The sequence below is a fragment of the Habropoda laboriosa genome, unplaced genomic scaffold (genome assembly GCF_001263275.1).
Source record: "Habropoda laboriosa isolate 0110345459 unplaced genomic scaffold, ASM126327v1 scaffold2, whole genome shotgun sequence".
NCBI classification, from domain to species: Eukaryota; Metazoa; Arthropoda; class Insecta; order Hymenoptera; family Apidae; genus Habropoda; species Habropoda laboriosa.
Window position 1 is genome coordinate 4,067,755 of NW_017100190.1, and position 14,970 is coordinate 4,082,724.

At 34.2% G+C, this 14,970-nt stretch overlaps 3 protein-coding genes across 3 annotated transcripts in view; 1 reads left to right on the forward strand and 2 right to left on the reverse strand.

Annotated features, from left to right (window-relative positions):
- The window catches only part of LOC108579894 (exportin-1), a 5,680-nt gene extending 2,352 nt beyond the window's left edge, over positions 1-3,328 (reverse strand). Inside the window, 6 exon segments of the mRNA XM_017943514.1 lie at positions 7-32; positions 225-1,152; positions 1,229-1,579; positions 1,639-1,833; positions 1,915-2,149; positions 3,101-3,328. Of these exon segments, the coding sequence (XP_017799003.1) occupies positions 7-32; positions 225-1,152; positions 1,229-1,579; positions 1,639-1,833; positions 1,915-2,112 (1,698 nt within the window). The 5' untranslated portion in view covers positions 2,113-2,149; positions 3,101-3,328.
- A 555-nt stretch (positions 3,329-3,883) lies between these two features.
- LOC108579968 (rab3 GTPase-activating protein non-catalytic subunit) lies at positions 3,884-9,795 on the forward strand. The gene is made up of 19 exons (XM_017943610.1): positions 3,884-3,965; positions 4,034-4,141; positions 4,332-4,413; positions 4,511-4,637; positions 4,760-4,961; positions 5,040-5,367; positions 5,480-5,923; positions 5,996-6,375; positions 6,475-6,858; positions 6,936-7,136; positions 7,215-7,596; positions 7,662-7,756; positions 7,833-8,096; positions 8,179-8,352; positions 8,434-8,615; positions 8,727-8,948; positions 9,027-9,320; positions 9,398-9,550; positions 9,643-9,795. The coding sequence occupies exons 1-19, from the start codon at positions 3,884-3,886 to the stop codon at positions 9,793-9,795; spliced, it is 4,257 nt and encodes a 1,418-aa protein (XP_017799099.1).
- Positions 9,796-10,179: 384 nt separating this feature from the next.
- On the reverse strand, positions 10,180-13,848 carry LOC108580100 (acylphosphatase-2-like). Its single transcript, XM_017943765.1, has 3 exons — positions 13,698-13,848; positions 12,935-13,061; positions 10,180-10,347 (listed from the first exon to the last, which is right to left on the reverse strand). Exons 1-3 carry the CDS (start codon positions 13,768-13,770, stop codon positions 10,233-10,235), a joined length of 315 nt encoding a protein of 104 aa, XP_017799254.1. The 5' UTR covers positions 13,771-13,848; the 3' UTR covers positions 10,180-10,232.
- Positions 13,849-14,970: the final 1,122 nt, after the last annotated feature.

Here is a 14,970-nt window from a genome sequence, read left to right on the forward strand (position 1 = left end):
ACAAGCCATATCTTGCACACCATCGTGGGTTTCTGTAACAAATGTTTTCTAATTATTTATATCATTTCCTACTATATTATTGGACACATAACTAAAATATTTAAACTAAATGTATCACAATTACATAGTATTTTGTAATATCATTATTTATATAATATATATTAACTTATTTTTATTTTATTATATATTTGCATTATATATTGCATATCATGTAATACTCTTACCATGCATAAATTCAAAGAGTTTATTTACAACAGTCTTTAAAAACTTCCAATGTGCTTTGAGAAATCTTGGATATTGCCCAACTACATACATAATATTGCTAGCAATAATAGCTTTATTATCTTTGCCCTTTTTTTGTTCACAAAGACCAAGAAGATCTTTAATTACAGTTACTAAAAATCGCTTTTCGTCTTCTTCATGCATTGCACCAGAAATACTACCTATTGCCCAGCATAACTAAGAAGAATAATAATTATTAATGTAACATGTCATTATTCTTTCAGTATCAATATAGTCAAGATGAGTAAGATACACAAGAGTCTCTCTCATATTTTTATATAAATTAATAGAATCAGTGTCTTTCATAAATTCTCTAACAACTTCTCCATTTTCATTTTCTACAACAAGAACTTCTTCTGGTTTAGCCATTCTGCTGATCATAATGTATCGTACTTTAGTTAGAACTGGACAATAGAACAATCTTCTAGTTGGAAGTGTCCTGTTTTTAACCATAAATAATGCTGATGGAACCATAAAGGGATGAGATCTATATAAATCCATTGCCAATGCATTCCAATACTCCAAGCAGATCTTAAATATTTCAACTTCTTCAACTTCAGAAATCAAGACAAGATAGTGTAATGCTTTGAGCAATAATTCATTTAACTGTTTTTTTTCAATAAATTGTCCATGTTCTTTCAAATATGTGCAAAGAAATATAGCTAGATTTTGAATGAAATTTTGTTCCTGGTCTTGGCCAGCTGCATATGCCTCACGTATGTTTGTATCAAGTGGTAGAATTTGTTCCAACTCGCGCATTACATTAACAAATAACATTACAAATACTTCATCATAAGTTGCTACTGTAACACCAGCAATTTCAGTCAAGCATTTTAATGTAATATTTCTGAATATTGGTACATTTAAGAACTGCAAAAAGAAATAAAAAATTCAGAATTAATATAGATATTTAATAAAAGAAAATTGAATTACCTTGAATACTTACCTTGAATACTAAAGTACTTATTAATTTTGTTTCAAAAATATATCCAAGAGGAATCCAATTTAAAAACCTTAAGAGAGTTTCTAATGTAACTGCTACCAGTTGAACGTTTTGCGAATTATCCAATACAAATTGACAAAGATGAAAAATTTCCGAGAATTCACTACACATGGTATCTTTTAAGTGTTTTGCTTTTGTTTGTGTCATTTGTCCACTAGAAAAGTCAAATACTTCTTCCGATAGTAATTTCAAAATTGCCATATTGTTTTGACAGAGACTTTCATTTGTTTTACTTGCTCCAACAATGTCACCAATGAAAGATTCCCAGTTTTTTGGCCATTCTCGTTTTAAAACCTATATTAAATGTATTTAGTTAAACTGAAATATAAAACTACCTTTATTGAACAACATACCTGAACTAAAATCATATTAAGTTTATTAAGATAAACTTTAGATGCCTCCATTGTTTCTGGATCACTGCTTGTTTTTATGATAAGGCCTACAATATATTTTTTTATACCTTCACACTGATTTCGTGGTAATACTTTCCATCGTGTCTTTATAACTTGTTCCAATATTTGTAAAGCATAATACTTTGTTTGTTGGTTCTATGCACACACAATTATACTTAATTAAAAGAACTCTTTGTATACTTGTAAGATATATCAATTCTGGTAGATGACACTAACCTGTGAATATTCTAGAATAGTATCTACACGTGTCCATGCATTTGGATGTTCTTTAAGTGTGGTTAATACTTCCTGTGCAACTCTTTGTTGCTCACCTATCCCAGTGTACATACAACCTACTATGTTATCAAGAAGCGTTATATCTAGCTTTTGATTAAAATCCAAAAGCTTAGATGCTTGTTCTGCTAATGTTGCCATTGTTTATTGTAAATTATCTAGCTTTCATACACTCTATCTGAAAATAATTAAATTTCACATAATTATTTAATACATTGAGATTAATTGCATAGTATATAAATAAGGCATATATGGTACATAGTGTTATATTTCCAAAAGGAGACTTATTTATTCCATAAATTAGCAAATAGTTAAAAAACATAACTTAGCACAATGTGATAAAATAAATATTTCTACTATTACGTCTAAAAATATGATTAAAAGCATGAACAACATCAATTTCTACTGTTTATAAATAGCATGTACTGAAAAATATTGTATTTTTGAAATTATAGCATTATTTTTAACGGAACGTTTGTTTTAGATTGTTACAATTTTTTAAGTAAAGGTATTAGAAACTTATAAAAGGCTACAGTATCAGTTAATACCATTTTGCTTCTGTATGAAAATCATTCGTTTTTGTTTATAATCAAATGAAAAGTATTAAAAAAATAGAAGGCAATATAAATAATAAAACTAAACAGAAGCAATAATAAACTAGGAAATCACTGTTAACGTGTAACAAGGGAGGTCACCGCACTGCGACCGCTCGACCTAACCTACATTTGACAATCGCAAACAAGGTTATGTGAAAATTTATTGTGCGTAATGTTTATAAATTTAATATAAAAAGTATTTTATCTAATACATTTAATGAAACACAAATAAAGGGTGATAGAGGTGTAAAATATTAATAACAGATCATTGGAATTCATAGATTTTTGTTATCCGGGTGCACTTTACTCATTGCGTCGTTGTTCAACGAATCAAGTATCGTAAACGACGTTTGAACATACCGCATCAACTCCCACACGTAGATTCTCAATTCGTAGGTAAAAAACACACGTTTCACACCAGCAATCACAATCTCTCGCAGTAAATCACAATCAGAAAAAGGCCAAACACACAACCGCTGATTCCCGCGCGCGACCAATTTCGTTCCTCGTTTCACACACTCGCTGTTCCTCACCGTCTCTTTCTCTCTCTATCTTTCGCACGTTCTCTCGCTCGTCACTCCTGTCTTTGCTCCGTTTGCGACGATCGTCAGTGAAGAGAGTTCCACTCGTAAATGTACGATACCCACCGAGGCCGTTCTTCGTTGTAACTTTCTTTCTTAAATCTCATACGAATTTCTTATATTTCCCTTCACTTTCAATGAGAAATGAGAAAAGTGGGCGCTTTATGTCGTCCTTAAACTCAACCTACAGATTTTCGAAAATAATAACAAAATGGCTGAACACGTTACGCGGACCATTGCGGAGAGACAGACATTTTCATTGGTTCCAGTGGTCTGTTTTGCCCAATCAGAAAAACTTTAGCGACTGTTTCTGAACGTCACAAATTACGTCACGTGATGTCATGCAACACGTGTTCTCCATTTTGACTTGAAATTTTCCTAACGTTTCATATGAACAAGTATTGCGTATCTAGATTTCGATTTTTAATTAATGTCGACAATTCATATAAACGTTTGTACATTTTTCTTTACATATTCATATTACGCTATTAATACAACAAGAACAATGATGAGTCTACGAATGTTTATTTGTCATGAAATGTAAAGTCTTAGAAGAAGAATCTCTGTGATTACTACCCCACTTGCAAGCATATGACAGTTTGTAATCTATTATCTTTCTGTTAGATGTCTATGGTAGAATGTCGTCAGTTTAGCCAGCTGAATAGCATTTACAACATTAAAGCGAAGAAAGTTCGAAGTTGTTTGAAATAAATATTTTTATGTTATTGATTAGATATGTCTTGTCAGATAAAAACAATAGCAAATTTAACCAATACAAGTAATATCAAAGAGCTACTTTTTGGAGAATGTACTAGATGTAAGTTACTATATTCTTTTGTTTTGTCATCTAAAGAAGTAGCAAATGTCAATGCAAACATTTTTTAGTTGACATTCCACAAAATGAATTACCACTTCAAGACTGTTTTATATCATTATCATCAGCTGGAGATGTCCTTGCTATGGCATATAATACAAAGATGATTATATTAATTTGTATGTATTAAACATATGTATATATACGTACACAAATATGTACACCATTTTTATTTAATTTTAAGTGGCCCCCTTTTTTTTTCTTTCTTCTTTTTTATAATATATGAAGTTTATAATTTGGCTAAAATCAATATAATGTTGAATTTAGACTTTTAAATTATTTATTTTTAATACTTTAATTTGACATTAGCAAGGTGGGATTCGTTAGAATCAGATGAGACAAAAAATAAATTCCATATGATATGGTACGGTGAAGTTGCCAAAGAACCAAAGTGAGTTTTCATTATAGTAGTACATAAATAAAGTTTTTAATATAATAGTATATAAATTTCTTTGAAAATATGTCCGTATATTGAAAGTGTTTTTTAGTGAATGGATAACATCTGTGATTTGTTTACCTTTATTATCATTGGGTAATGCTAGTGGTGGTATCAATCCAGACTGGACGTGTATTATTGTTGGTTTCAATACTGGATTTATTAGGTTTTACACAGAAGTAAGTTAAATTTGAAAATTATTACCCAATCAATATGTAATAAAGGTTTATGAAATGTATTTATATTAATTAGATTGAATTTGCAATAAAAATTAATGTAACAATATTTATTGTTGTTTTAGACAGGTGCATTATTGTTAAAAGAACAATTGCATAATGAGTCAGTTGTGGGTTTAAAGTGTCAGTCTTTTCGTTCACCTAAACACATAGGTGACACTGGTTTGACTGAGGAAATTCATGTGACATATAATAGTGTTGTATGTGTATTACAAGGTTTTTCTCTATTTTCCACATTACGAGCATGTAGAAATCATTTAGCTAGAGGTACAGGAATGAAGCTGATACTATAAAAATTTGTGTTTACGTACATTTGATAGCAACAATAATTCTTCCTAATTGCAGTTCAAGCAAACTGTGATGATGTACCACCAGTTACAAATTTATCATGTAAAAAATGGGGCTATAAAAGTCAAGATATTGTAAATGATTCAGAAGTAATTGGCACTACTTCTGTAAATAGTTTTAATCATTTAATGACAGCTTCAATTAGTGGTGGATATAATGCATCTTACAGATCTAGTGCACCACAACATAATCTAGTTATTGCAACTGGTAAACGACCATTTGTTGGATTTCATTATGTATTAGAAGGTGGTTCAGCTCCAGTTCTTTCAGATGTTGCTATAGCAATGGCTAGTAAATTAGCAAATGCCATTGGGACTGCTGTTCCGTGAGTATTGCATAATTAATTTATGTCATGCATTTATTGTTAAAAGTTGCATTATTTGGAAGAGAATTGTATTTAAGGTACTGAATTTTAAAGTTATATATTTGCTTTTTAGTTGGTTTCCTATCAATTGGGGCAATACAAAACATCAGACATCACTTGAAGCATCAAAAACTAATGCTCATGAACCAGTTGAACCAATGATTTGCAGGTTTGGATTAAGTGATGTTACAAGAGAGGGTTATTCAATAATATCCAGTCCAAATAAAGCATTATCAGTAATATTAGATGCAATGGGTAGAGTATTATTAGTAGATAATAGATGTGGTATTGCTATGAGAATGTGGAAAGGATATAGAGATGCTCAATGTGGATGGATTGAAGTGGAGGAAGAGAAACATTCTGGAATGCACAAGGCATTTACTAAATTTAAACAAAATGTGCAACTACGTTCTGCTTTGTTTTTAGTCATTTATGCTCCAAAGAAGGGTGTAATAGATATATGGAGTACGCAACAAGGCCCTAAAATTACTACATTTACTGCTAGTAAACATGGGAGGTGCGCAATATTTGTTTTTGTACGATTTTATTTATATAAAACGGTTGGGTTAATTTGTATATTATCACGCAGATTGCTTTATATCAATTATGGACTTCTTGGTGTAAATGATAATGTATACCTATCAAAAAATAAACCACAATATTCATGTGTTTTTATGGATCCACTTGGTGGTTTAAAAGAAATTACAGTACCATTTCATTTTGCTCTTAATAGTAAAAATGGGAAAAGAGCACGTGATATACATCTTCTTAAAAAATTAAAAACTTTTTTAAGAGAAGAAGAATTTGAATATGAGAAGTTAATGTCAGAAATTGAGAATGTGTGCTCAGATTTGAAAACTAATGAAATAAAAGTACAAATAATAGAAATGTTAATGTCAAATAAAAATATTTCACCTGATGCTTTACTCACAGCTGCAAATTGTTTCATTAAAAAACTAGATGAATATGGTATATATACATATACATATACACATGTATTTTTTAAATTATTAATTGCTGTATGTAAGTATTATTTGAAGTAGTAAGTATAGGAATTTTATTTTATAGAAAAAGAAGACATGGAACCTACAGCAAAAGCGCTTTATTTATTGACAACGCAGTTGCAACAAGTAATTAAATTTTATAAATATATTAAAACTCAATTTGATGCATCAGCAGATAATAGTTCTTCTATAAGTGATAACGATAGTTATCTCAGTAGCAAAAGCTTGGCTTTGAGCTTATTAACTTCTGAAAGGGAAATACACAGAGTTTTGGATTTGTTTAATAAAATAAATAGTTACCAATGTTCAGTTTTTGTAACAGAATGTAAAGTAAAGTTTAAAGAAGATGGAAAAATTTTCTTAGATTTCTTGTCTTGCTTTGAATTTGGAACACCGGGATTTATAGACATTAAAAAGGATATAAAACCAGAGAAGAAATATCATATTTGTAAGTATTTTGACATAAGATTTTAAATATATATTATATGTGTTGTACACAATTAAATGCTTTCCTAACATATTTAGCTCAGCTAATGTACGAAGGATGTGTGTATTCATGTGACAGAATTAAAGCATGGAAAGAAGCTGCTATGGAAAGCAATATACAACCATTTGTTCTCATGGAATTTGCTTTAATTTACTGGCTTAATAAAAGGAGAGACATATACCTGGAAGTAGAACTAAAACAATTTACACACCTTTTAAATGCTATTTGTTCAATAGCTAGTAAGTCGTAAATTTATTTCTTAACAAGCCTATTTGTTTTTACAAAACGAATTTTATTATTCACATTATTATTCGTAGATATTGAAGAGATATGTGCAGAATATAATGAAATATCTTTATGGTGGAAGAAGGTTCGTAATATTCTTTTGTATTCAACGAACCCATTTAACGCACTTAGTGCTGCTTTAATGTGCAGAGCTGTTGCATTGTCTGTAGAAAAGTATAAGGAAAAGTGTAGTAACAAAATTCAAGATAATAACGATCATGAAAAGATAGACATTAAAAATGAGAATGATTTGAAAAAAGCAAAGCAGTATCGAGATGGCGTTAGCAATTCAAAATTAGACGACGAAGTGTATAATATAGCAAGTGAATGGGAAAATGTTAATAAAGACAATTATCAATTTACGTTGCTTATTGGAAGTCTTGAGGATATTGCAATTTTAGATGCTATTGTAAGGTAATTAGTAACGGAATTTGTTGTTGATGAAAAATCTCAGAATTCTTATAAAACTATAATTTCAGTCAACAGCCTCCATCAGATAGTACAATGCAATTTTTTGCACTGCCATTTGTAAAATTTGACATTTCTTTAGGATCTGTTCTCTCAAAAGGAAAAGGTATAATTTGGTTATAATCACATATAATTGTACCTTCACGTGATGCAACTTTTAATTGTAATTTAAATGTAATTAGGTTCTGTATCAGAGATAGTTGCGAAATGGATTGCTTCCACGGGTATTGATCCTACTCAACTAGTAGATACAACAGACACTGAATTCGATAATACACAGTTAACAAGTCATTGTTTAGAAATACCAAATTCTTTAGACGAAACTCGACACGTGGGTGATGTTTCACAATTAGAACAGTTGTGTGATTTAGAGAAGTCTATTTCAGTACCTGTTGAAATGAAAAGTGAAGATAAAAATGACACAAATATCGGTACATGTATTTTAGGTATAGTATTCTCTTTCATCGATGGTTCTTAATTATCGTTTAATTTTCAGATTCTATCATATGTTTTCTTCTGCATTTTCAGAAAGGATTAAGTTATTAAAACGTCATTTTCCACATAGTTTAAGTAGTAGTGTATTACTAGCTAATATATGTTGGGAGTTTGCAATGTCATGGAATAAAGATATTTCGCAATTGAAATCTCTCGAAGCTGCATTATCTGTTTTACAACAAATACCAATGAAACATATGAGACATGGTGAGTGATTTAGAATTTACTCATTTTCAAAATGATATATTTTCATTATTACTCTATAAGTGAAATTTTATTTTTTATAAGGTGTTTGTTGTTTACTATGGTCGGTTCATATAAAGAAACGAATGGAAGCAGTAGCAAAATTAATCAACAAGCTTGGAAGACTACCAAAGGAGAGATTGTGTATACAAGAAGTTGGCTTATCTGATGTACAAACGGTTGCGTTTTTGCAGAGTTGTGTTACGTTTTTAGAAACATTCATCGATGTATGTTTTTAATAGATCATTACACTGTGTAATATAAAATCAACCGAAGCTATACTAGTATGTTTTTTGTTACATTATTATTTTATGTTATATTATGTTATGTTAATGTAGTCTGAAGTGCTCGAAGCGGGGGAGAGTAGTTTAATAAAATCAGAAGAATTGTGGGAAGGATGCACATCTGGTCCACAACCATTTGCTGTTTTAGCTATTTCTCAAGCACCTGCGTGGTATGATTTAGTAATTTTACATGTACAGCTGGCGAATGTGTTGTACATGATGGCACATTTTAATATAAAAATAACGAAACCATTAAACAATTTATTTGAGTCTGTGGTGAGTAAAGCAAAAGTATTGAATAAATTTAAATCTATGTTTTTCAATTTTTACACGTAATCAATTCTAAATATATAGGTGCAACCATATTTTTTTCAAACAATGACAGATAAAGTAATGCTTACCTGGTACAGAGATGATAAGAGAGACAGTCTTAGAACCAAGTTTCTGTGCCGAATAATTACTGCATCGATGGATTTTATCCATCAAGAAACAACAGATGATAAAATGATCAGTTCAACGCCGCAAGCTATTCAATGGATGAGCAGATGTCAAACATTAGCATCTATTTGGAAAGTTAATAACGACGAGTTAAGGATACATCAAGTTTGTCAATTTTATGTTAATGGTTTTGATCGATTAGCAGAAGAAGTATGTTATTAAAACTATAATTTAATGCATTTAACAATATTACATTACGTAAAAATATATCGAACATTTTGGAACAGGTTGTTACCGCAGTGAACGATGTTGAAAAATTAGCAGAGAATCTTCTGCCGATTGCTGGACGAAGGATGATGGCATATCTTTCAAAAACACCTGATCTTCTGGAGGAAGTTTCTCGCATAAATCCTGCACTTACCAAATACTTGGAAAGTCTTGTAAGAACTATGCGTGTTATAAAATTGATCTTGAACATTTTTTTTTTGCTTTAAAGCATTGTTGCAAACAAGATTAATTTTTTTTCTTATAGAATGTACCGGAAGTAATTTGTACAAATTGTTCAAACGATGATACCATTGAATTGATACGACGAGTTTCCAGACATTTACCTGAAACTCACTCTGACTATCATCTTACGCAATTAATGTTGGATGCGGTGTTTATCTATGAGGGAACAACATGATGTTCAGACATTTAAATAGAATTAATTTGTAGTAAAGAATAAGTTCAATAAATTCGTCTGTGCTTTGATTTTTGTTTTTAATTCGCTGTGTTTCGATAAATATGCATGTATGTTTATATGTATGTTGCACTTGATAACTTAAAGAACAAAAATTCTATAATTCTATACATATATTATTATTTAATTTGCTTCTCGTTAAAAATGAATAAATACTATTACATCTTACAGGTATTAAAGTAATTTGTAATTTGCACGTATTAATGTTGTACAACTTTTAACCTATGTATAATTTGAAAGATTTCAACAGTTCTTTCATGAAACATAATTTAATTATGGTTATTCTTCAATTGTTTAAAATGTATTCGTACCGTGTCTTCGAAACACATTTTATCAATCCCTCTTCCGAAGAAACACGACGTTCCTAAGATGTCATTTAATTAGAAACGTATAGCAAATCCTTTATATTGTAACCTACTAATCCCTTCCCAATTCGTAAGTTCACAGTGATGAATCTCACTACCTGGACTTCCAACTTTCGTTAGCCACTCTGCCCTGAAATAAGAAATCCGATCATAGTTCAAAAGCGAAGCGATATGTTTATTTGACATGTTTTATAATTTAATCATAAATTATCGTTTGAGCTATTATAAGGTACATATGAATCTTCTTCTGTTTAACATTTAGTCAACCATGTGACTATCTTGGCTACTTTTCAACTTTTTTACCGGTCCACATAATGTACTAATAAAAATCACTCGCATACAACACACGTGTTCTTCATTTAGAACTCGAATAAATTTTCCAACCTTTTTTTCCGATTTCTATTAATAGTTCAATTATACTTACATATTCTGCAACTATATCGCAACTTTATTACTACGCGATTATTGTCTTCCGAAAACTATCACATCGTCTGCTCTGTAATTTTCTATTACGAAAGTTATTCGTTTACATATACAGTCATTTTGTGAAAATTTTACATCCTGTGTAATATTATCGCGTACCAGTCTTTTTTTCCTTTCCTTTTTGATTTTAAATATTTGCTAATATTATCTTGAAATTATCTGTCTTCTACACGCATCGAAATCACTATCCTGTTACCTCCGCATGTCCTTCCTATGGAATCTTCGATTCGTGAAATTTTCTCATACTTTTTAACCTTAACGAACGATACGAAACGGATTATTGTTGAATGGAAAAATCACGTAAAACTTCTATCGATCGCGAAATAACGATCAGTTCACTGTGCGATTTATGCACGCGCATCTATCCTCAGACGGTCACGACTGTGTGGTTTCGCACGTTTCGCAATTATAATTAGCGGCTAATCAGACCGAGTTCAGATATTTTAAGCGGCTCTGTAGAAGTAGGATCATTAAAGTCGATCAGCTGTCTCACGACAACAACACGGACCAACTATCGATGTATCGGTTGATCTGATTTATCGTCTCCGATATTCCGAATTCAGGATCCACGTTTCCGACCGGCGCGGCAGCGCTCGTATTTCCTTTCGGCAAACACGGAATCATTTCCAAAAATTACACGAACGACGGTGTACAGTTTCAAGTTTCGGTCGTATTATCGATAAACTTTACGTTACTTTGGAATCGACGACGATCTTCCTGTAAAAACCGAACGTATTTCTAGAGACTTGTAACGCAATAGAAAAGAAATTGAGAGAGAAGAAGAAATAAGTGCTTCGTGTCTCTTTGCTTGTTACTTAAAATAAGATTTAGGCGAGGTAAATATATACACGAAGGAAAGGTAACGAATTGAAAACGAAGTTCAGGCTGAACGATTTCCTTCTGGGGTGAAGCCAGAAATCGATGTTTCGTCCTCGACCGAGTTATTTTCTTTCACTTCAGGTTCACGAACAACGGCAAATCCGACCGGCGAGAAACACGTCTTGCATACGTCCGCCCCGTCAGTTTATATTTATTCGTTACAAGCGGTGTGGTATCACACACGGTGTGAAATAATTCGTCTTTCCTAGCATCGTTTCTTCTCTCTGTACGCATTTGGCAAAATATATGGATCAGTAGGTCTGGCTCACTTCTCTAAATAACGATTACATCCTTCTCATCTTATTCTTTTCTCTGTCGTTCCTTCAGAAGAATTCGCCCGCTCTGCTTTCGTCCCTACTCAGAGCTTATCTTACGACGGAACAATAGTACGTACGTATGTATATCACCGTTCAGTACAATTTCTACAGGACGGTTCGGTACAGTTTCGCCAAAAAAGAAAAGGAACTGCTTCGTTCCGTTCGTACGAACGGTAAATGAAGAAAAAAGAAGAAACGGTGTCGGTTATGGTATCGATAATCTCGGTCGAGTGAGATTAACGAACGACGCGTAGAAAGACACGAAGGAAGGAGAAAACAATTATTTACATTTCCTCCTTGGTCCAGCTCCAAGGATGTTTAGCGTCGCTACAAAGTTCCGTGCTATCTGTCAACAATTTTGTTGTTGTATCTGTCCTCCTAACTTATCCGCCACGTGTCTGTTTTTTTCTGTCTTTTCTTTCGTTTTTCTAACGCCCAGAAGACCGCGTTATTCGGCGAACAGATCGTCCGCGTACAAACGCCAGCTCGTTGCGTTAGAGCCGTGCGGAAAGCAGTCGGCGCGCCGATTCGGCGATAACTCGCGAAGGAAAGAGACGACGCGGTCCGCGCTATTATTTCATTAGATCATTATTAAAGTCAGGTCCAACTGCCTAATGGTCGTTACTCGGCAATTTCCGACTAAGGTCACGCGATTTTAAGGGAGCACTGAATTCGTGGGCTTACGTTAGCGCGCACGTGTCATGAATTCGCGGAACGATGGAGAGGAGAGAGAACCCGTGGTAAAGTGGGAACGGTTTGAAGAACGGCGGGACGAACAAACGGCGGTAGGGGGAAAGTTTGAATGGAATCAAGCTTTTCGGAATGAGAAAAGAAAAAGGATTGTAGTTTGTTCGTGACAAGGCCGAAGGAAGAAGAAAGAGGAGAGAGAAAAAGAAGAAACGCGGCAGGACGGAGGATCGATGTTCGTTTGGAAATTTGTCTCTTGGCAACCAGAGGGACGGATAATTTTCACAGAGAAAAAGAAGAGAAAACAAAGAACAGGTCGTCTTTTACGCCGAAGAGATATTCGCAACTCACATCTGATCGATGAGCGCACGTGGCCCCTGCATTTTTCCTAGTATCGTGCCGGATTTCGTGTTCTTCACCCAGCCGCATATTCCCAATTGCAGGCATATGTCTTTCACGTACTTCGGAAAGTATACACCTGGAAAATTCGTCGGACATTACCAATCTCGCGATCACACATCGCCATTCACGTTACGAATCACCGTGTTTCCGTTCGTTCGTTACGCTGTCACGCAGAGACGTAAACGAAATGTCAATTACACGTTCCTCTACTCTACAGTGTCCGTCGACCGAATCACAGATTCCGCGAAACAGATGATCGTTCGTGGATCTAATCTGAAGCCCGTAAGAAACCGGATAAGTTACGCGACGTTATTTCCAGAAAAAATATCACAGTGTCGTTTTTCCGACCGAATTCTTCTCGAGTCGAGTCGAAGAATGGAAAGAAAGTTTCTCACCAGTTCGTCGTGTGCCTTGAAATTTCGATTGAAAAGAGAGAGAGAGAAAATCGATCGATTTACCAAATTCATCTTACCACTTTCAACGTCCCCGGTCGTATTCGTCGTTTCGCGATATTTTCCAACGTTTCACAGTAACACCAACCCACGAACGTATGTCATTTCCCCCGACCTTGATCTTCTCTATTAGAGGCTCTATATCCGCGAATCCGTGAATTTGCTCGGCGAAACGTGAAAGATGTTCGTTCCTTTTCTCTCGACTCGATTCTATACAATTGAAATACCCGATGGGGTCCGTAAAAACTGCACACCCTTACCCTGCACTTTGCCAAAGACCTCGAACTCAACGGAAACTAAAGGTTCATTGCGGAGAGGGTCGTCCGTTGCCATTCTACCAGCCGGATATACGAAATACGGTCACCTTTATCAACACCCTGTTCACACTTTTCCTCGATTCGTGGAAGAGAGAGAGAGAGAGAGAGAGAGAGAGAGAGGGAGAGAGAAAAAGCGTTCCACACGTTTCCTTTTTTATTTTTCGTCTCGATTTTTTCGTTTCTTTTCGTTCAGGACTTGGTCAGAGACACGCACCGCTGTTCGCCTTCGAACTCCTTCGTTCTCTCTGACGGCACACTCTTCACCTTTCGCCGTGATACGACCTACCGACTGATTCTAATCATTGCACCACGGCGTCGCGGCGCCTCAAATAGATCATCCCCACTCTAGCGTGTAAGAATCCAATTGCGATCGATCGTGAATCGATCGACGATTACAGTTTTGCTACACTCCGCCGTATCACGTCCTTCGACGTACGAGATTCCCGCGAGAACACGCCCGTTCTCGACACCCTTTCTCGTATACGTATTTTTAAATCGCCCTTCGCGTTTATTCGTCTACGCGTCGTTCTATCCTTGAGGGTAGAAATCGTACTCGATCACGTTTCTCGCCTTATTCGTTCACCTCTTTTCTCCACCGAATTTTCGCCGCTCTGAGATTGCACTGGCGCGTGTCGAGGGAGGGAAAATAACGAACAGGATTGGTAATTTCAATGTGTGCGAACGTTCGTCGCGGTAATAGCCGTTAATATATTCATTTATCAGGTTGGTTCGTTTCTTTTTTTTTTTTTTCTTTTATTTCAATCAATGTTCCGTGGCAAAAGTCCGCGTGTTACGAGTGTATACACACGCTCCGTGACGAAAAGGTAGCATACTTTGAAATATCGTTAATACATACGTGTAACGAAGCTGTAACATTTTTCGCTTGATACGTTAATTTTCAAAGATTACTCGCGTACTTCGTCGGAAGTTTGGATACCGAGGTAGGAACAACGATAGCACAATTTCAGAATTTCCATTTGCAATTGCTACGCCGTTCGAACCGCGAGTATCGTTAAATCGTGTATTTATTGCTGTCCTGTTTGTGTTTTTCTGAAAACAACGCGTTCCATGGAAAAACGTTGATTGGCTGATAACACGGACAACGATGATACCGAGGGAAGACAAATTTCACGGATCATACATCGGAACCGTAAAGTTGTTTACAGTTTATCGACAAAATCGGGGAGAATACGGCGAGAAGAAACAGATTCTCGTG

Bases quoted from the DNA above. Each gene is read 5' to 3' on its own strand.
- LOC108579968 (XM_017943610.1), top strand. From the start codon at position 3,884: ATGTCTTGTCAGATAAAAACAATAGCAAATTTAACCAATACAAGTAAT. The intron at 4,638-4,759 runs GTAAGTTAAATT...TTGTTGTTTTAG, and splicing joins TTATTAGGTTTTACACAGAA to ACAGGTGCATTATTGTTAAA. The intron at 5,924-5,995 runs GTGCGCAATATT...ATTATCACGCAG, and splicing joins ACTGCTAGTAAACATGGGAG to ATTGCTTTATATCAATTATG.
- LOC108580100 (XM_017943765.1), bottom strand. From the start codon at position 13,770: ATGGCAACGGACGACCCTCTCCGCAATGAACCTTTAGTTTCCGTTGAG. The intron at 13,062-13,697 runs GTAAGGGTGTGC...CGAATTTTCCAG, and splicing joins GGTCTTTGGCAAAGTGCAGG to GTGTATACTTTCCGAAGTAC. The intron at 10,348-12,934 runs GTGAGTTGCGAA...TTCTTATTTCAG, and splicing joins CGTGCGCTCATCGATCAGAT to GGCAGAGTGGCTAACGAAAG.